Source organism: Bison bison, unplaced genomic scaffold (assembly GCF_000754665.1).
Source record: "Bison bison bison isolate TAMUID 2011002044 unplaced genomic scaffold, Bison_UMD1.0 scf7180017864495, whole genome shotgun sequence".
NCBI classification, from domain to species: domain Eukaryota; kingdom Metazoa; phylum Chordata; class Mammalia; order Artiodactyla; family Bovidae; genus Bison; species Bison bison.
Genome location: NW_011495054.1, coordinates 9,171,804 through 9,176,344, shown reverse-complemented (window position 1 = coordinate 9,176,344; position 4,541 = coordinate 9,171,804). Strand labels below are relative to the sequence as shown.

At 56.6% G+C, this 4,541-nt stretch overlaps 1 protein-coding gene across 1 annotated transcript in view; it reads right to left on the bottom strand.

Moving 5' to 3' along the window:
• Nucleotides 1–1,335: 1,335 nt before the first annotated feature.
• Nucleotides 1,336–4,541, bottom strand: part of MYO18B (myosin XVIIIB) — a 232,628-nt gene continuing 229,422 nt past the window's right edge. The window contains exons 44-45 of the mRNA XM_010828851.1: nt 3,654–4,517; nt 1,336–1,540 (exon numbers count right to left, since the gene is read on the bottom strand). Of these exons, the coding sequence (XP_010827153.1) occupies nt 3,666–4,517 (852 nt within the window). The 3' untranslated portion in view covers nt 1,336–1,540; nt 3,654–3,665. The remainder of the gene's footprint in view (nt 1,541–3,653; nt 4,518–4,541) is intronic.

Genomic DNA, 4,541 nt, shown 5'->3' with positions numbered 1-4,541 from the left:
CCTCTCGGACTGAGTGCTAACTGCTAAGTTGTTAGGGCTTGAACTGTGTCTCCCACCCCTCACCTCCATCTGAGATACGCTAACCCCCAGTAGCTCAGAATGTGCCTTTATGTGGGGATAAGGTCTCCGCACAGGTAATCAGTTAGAAGTCAGGGTGAGGCCTACTGTATATGACTGGTGTCCTCATAAATGGAAGACATTGAGACACAGAGATGGACACACACCGGAGGAAGACGGCCACGTACAAGCCAAGAGCGAGTCCTTTCAGATACTCTGAAGGAACCAGCCCTGCCAGCACCTCGATTTCGGACTTCTGGCCTCTAGAACTTCAAGACAGTGAGTCTCTGTTGTTTGGACCACCCAGTTTAAGGGGCTTTGTTACAGCAGACTATCATGCGGGGGATCCTCAGAGGACTGTCCTTCCTGATGAGAGCTGTGACGGGCTGCACCAGAGTCATCCCAGGAATAGGGGCACACGTAGGGGAGGGCGTGGAGTATATGCCAGTGAGAACTTTCGGAGCAGTGGTACTGGCTACCTGAAGGCAGGCTTAAGCTAGTTCTGCCTTTGTGAATAGAAAAAAAAAAAAGGTGCTTTATCTCTTGGGACTCTATAAGTAGAAGGGAGATTCACTGTGTAAAGTGCCCAGCACAGTGGCCAGCACACAGTATGTGGTCAGTAAGCATCAGCCTGCAGCTTTAGTGTTACTGATACTGCGAGGACTCGTGGAAAAGCAGGTGTCCAGGCGCTAAGTGTGCCTGTGAGAGTGTAGTTTCTGGTCCAAGTGCAGAGCTGTGTGGGCGGTAGGATGAGTACGTGAGGAGGTGCACGGGGCTGTGAGAGCAGGTGTCACAGCCCGTGAACGTTGCTATGGGTGGACGCTTGTAGGGACGCATATATGTCAGTATGCCTCGGGCACTCAGGCTGTGTGAGCTACTGACGAGTTCTGTGGTTCATTCGTTTGTTCTTTATTCATTCATCAGAATTTCCTGAATGCCCATACACACAATGGAGACACATAAACAGACAAGGGAAATAGGATAGAGGGAAGCAAGGGAATTAGAGAAGAATGGAGAAAGAGCGCATTTGTTTCAATTTGATGAGTCTGATGTATCAGGGAAGCCTTCCTGGAGGAGGTGACTCCTGAGAGCTGAACTTGGCCAAGTGAAGAGGACCAAGGCCACTGTGTGCAGATACGGAGGGAGAGAAACACCAGTGCACACCCAAAACTATAAACAGTTTGTGTTGGTTCCCTACTACCTCAAGCTGCACCCCATCAACCCCCCAGAGTTCCAGGTTATATGATCATAGAACAGAGAGACAGCGCAGATGCCAAGGAGCCAACGCTTTATTGGGTACAGACCTAGCACGCTGGGAGCCCCACGCCTCTCGGGATGTGCCGCGGCTGGGCCCCCTGGCCTCTCGAGAGCAGCCACACTGGCTGTGGACTTGGGGCCCCCAGGGAGGCCTGGCCAGTCTTTGTCTCTCTCTCCGGACAGTCGTGGAATCGGGAAGTCTTCAAGGGCGGTGTGTCCCAGGAGGCTGGAAACAAATGCAGATCAGAGCTGAGAACTGTGGCCCGAGGAGTGTGTTTTGTTGGGTGGAAGCCCTGGAGCCCACATTCCCGGATGGCGTTACAGAAGCAATGATGCCAGGAGGCACGAGCATGGAGGGGGCAGAAGGGAAACAAGCGGAGGCCACCCGAAACAGATGCGGAAGGGCCGCCGCTTCCAAGCACAGGCACCTGACACGCACCTCGGCCACCGGTGCTGGCTCTGGGCTGGGGTCTTTCACTCGCATCCCACTCACAGTGCTACTCTGGGTAGCTGGGACCACTACTCCCATTTCTCGGCTGAGAACACAGATGCTCACAAGGTCTCATCACGTGGCTGTTACAGGAAGACCTGAGCTCTAGGGGCTGAGTGGTTCCGAATCCTATAACACACTTGCGTCTCAGGCAACCGGGCTGTACTGTCAGCTCCCAACACCCACGTGCAAGTCAAAGGTGGAAGAGGGTTTTAGGCAGGCGCTCCGTCATTGCAGAGAGCATTGCTGGGAGCGGGGAAGGGAAGCTGAGCTTTAAAAAGAAAAAAAAAAAATGGCAGAGACAAGATGTTCTATGAGGACGTTTGCTAAGGGCTGCTCTGCTTCTGGACGTGTGCCCTTTACTTGGCCTTTGAAACCGAGTTCTGTGTCCCCGAGAGCATAATAATGTAAATGAACATCAGATCTTTCCTCGGTAATTGAGAGCAGAGAGAGAGGCCGTGTTAAGTCAAATTAATTTGCTCTGATACCATCCAAAGCCCATCTCCATGATGGCTTTTTGATGCGCTGAGGGTGACTCCCGAAGTGGCAGGACGTGTGGCTCGTTTGGGTCCAGGAAGGAGGCAGGTGTGGGCTGAACACCACGTGCGACCACTCAACCACCTGAGCCTCCGGCCGCTGCAGCTCCGACGCTCAGTGGCTCGGAGAAGGCAGCCCAGCTGTAGGCTGGCATCGTGTCTGACCCTGGAGGGAGGTGCTTACTCCTCCTGGCCGGCCTGGTGGGGCTTCCCACTTCAGTCGGGAGCCATGAATTCTGAAACACGCCCTGAGAGGGGCAGTGAGGGGCCAGCCCAGCCTCGGGGCAAAGAGTGCCAGACTGGGAGTCAGGGTGGCTGGGCTGGCAGCAGACTCACTGGGTGACCTTGATCTTGAGGTCTTCTTCCCCTTTTCCAAGGGCGAGGCTGTGGTTCATGAGTTCCAACCCCCAGTGAGATGTATGATTCTAAAGTCTGCCTCAGTCTGCCCTTGAGAGAGGCAACACCTTTAGAGACCCAGCTCCTTAGTGTGCCTCCGAGCTGACTCACAGAGAGGCCGGAGCATACGCCTAAAGAAAAATGACATCAACAAAAACGCGGGCTCTGGAGTTTCGAATCCCAGTCCTGCCTGGGCGAGTCTGTACAAGTGCCTTAACCTGTGCGATTCTGTCTGCCAACGTGGAGAACAGGGATGAATCATACTTACACTCTTGGGGTTACTGTGGGCACCAAATGACTACCTGATAAACAAACTCGTCAAACGTGAGCCGCGGCTAGCAGTGAGGACATCTCCCTGCTGCCGCTGTGAGTGCCAGGATCAGGTGCAGACCAGGACCTCTGCATTTGTCCCCTGCCCCCTTCTCAGGCCCCAGTTTCTCTTTACACATTTAATGCAAGAGCTGGACTTTGCTGTGTCAAGGCCGCTTCCCACCTCCCACCCTGGCTCTCCCCCGACTCTGTGGACAGACGCCGTCACGCCTCCCTCCAGATGAACAGGGCACTGGGAAGAGAAGGAGTCAAGGGTGGGGAGGCTTTAGGAGCCCGGGACCACCTTACAGCATCCTCCCACCCCACCCAACCTGAACCTCTTTAAATACAGATAGGCTTCCTATCTGTATTTTAAAGAGCAGAGAAACCAATGGCTCCTAGGGAGGGCTTCTAAGTTGTGCCTTTATCAGCAACACATTATTTGCATAAATAGTAACACAGTATTTCCATGAAAATCTCTAAAACCCCTCCTCTCTAGAGAAATGAGTCACACCATTACAGGCAGTGGCAGCAACTGGTTGTGTCCAGGCTGTCAGGCTGGACCTCCCGGTTTCACCCCCCGGAGGGCCGGCGCCTGTCGATGTTACCTGAGCGGGCTCCTACTTCTGCAGGTACTTCCTCATGATGCTCTCCACGGCCTCCTCTTTCCTCCCTGCGCCCGGCTCTCTGTTCTCGGGGGACGCCCGCTCGCCGCCATCACCCTCCAGCCGGGGGGCACTCGGCCGACTCTTGATGCTGTCGGCGCTTTTGAAGGACACGATGGAGCTGGAGGAGGAGGACGAGTCAGAGAGGTGAGCAGGGTCCTCCCTGGACTCCGGACTCCTTTTCAAAACGGTGCCGATCCCGGAGACAAAGCCCCGGTCGGCCTCTTCCGTCTCAAAGCGGACGCTCAAATGCTGTGAACTGTCTCGCCCATCTTTGGCCGCTCTGGGCAAGGACGTGGGCGTCTCGGGCTTCCGGATGGCCGGCAGGAAGTCATCGAAATCCACTTTGGTCTTGCGTTCGTAGTTGAGGCTTGGGACCTTCCAGCTGAACGGGTCGCTGCCCAGGGGGTCCCCCATCAGGTGGGCGAACTGGCGGTTCTGGAAGACGAGAGGCTCCTTGCCGAGGTCCGGACAGCCCGCATCGTCCACCGAGGACTCCAGACAGCGCCTCCGCGGGCGCAGCGTGGGCGACCAGAGCGGGTCCCTGCGCGCGGCCGCTGGGGAGCTGGGCGTCCTCCGCGAGCTGGGCCCCGACTCCAAAAGGGACTCGCAGGAGCTGAAGCGGGTCTTCAGCTTCTCGGGGGGCGGGCTGGGGCTCCCCGCGCTCTGAGAGGGGATGCACTTGAGGCTGGTGGACCGTGGGAGCGCGGCCGATGCATCCAGGGCTGAGCCGGCGCCGGCTCTCAGCGCCAGGGCGCCCTCGTCGCTGCCCGCCCGGGCCCTCCTCAGCGTGGACGCCCCGGTGGTCTGGTAGATGGGGAGCGACGAGGG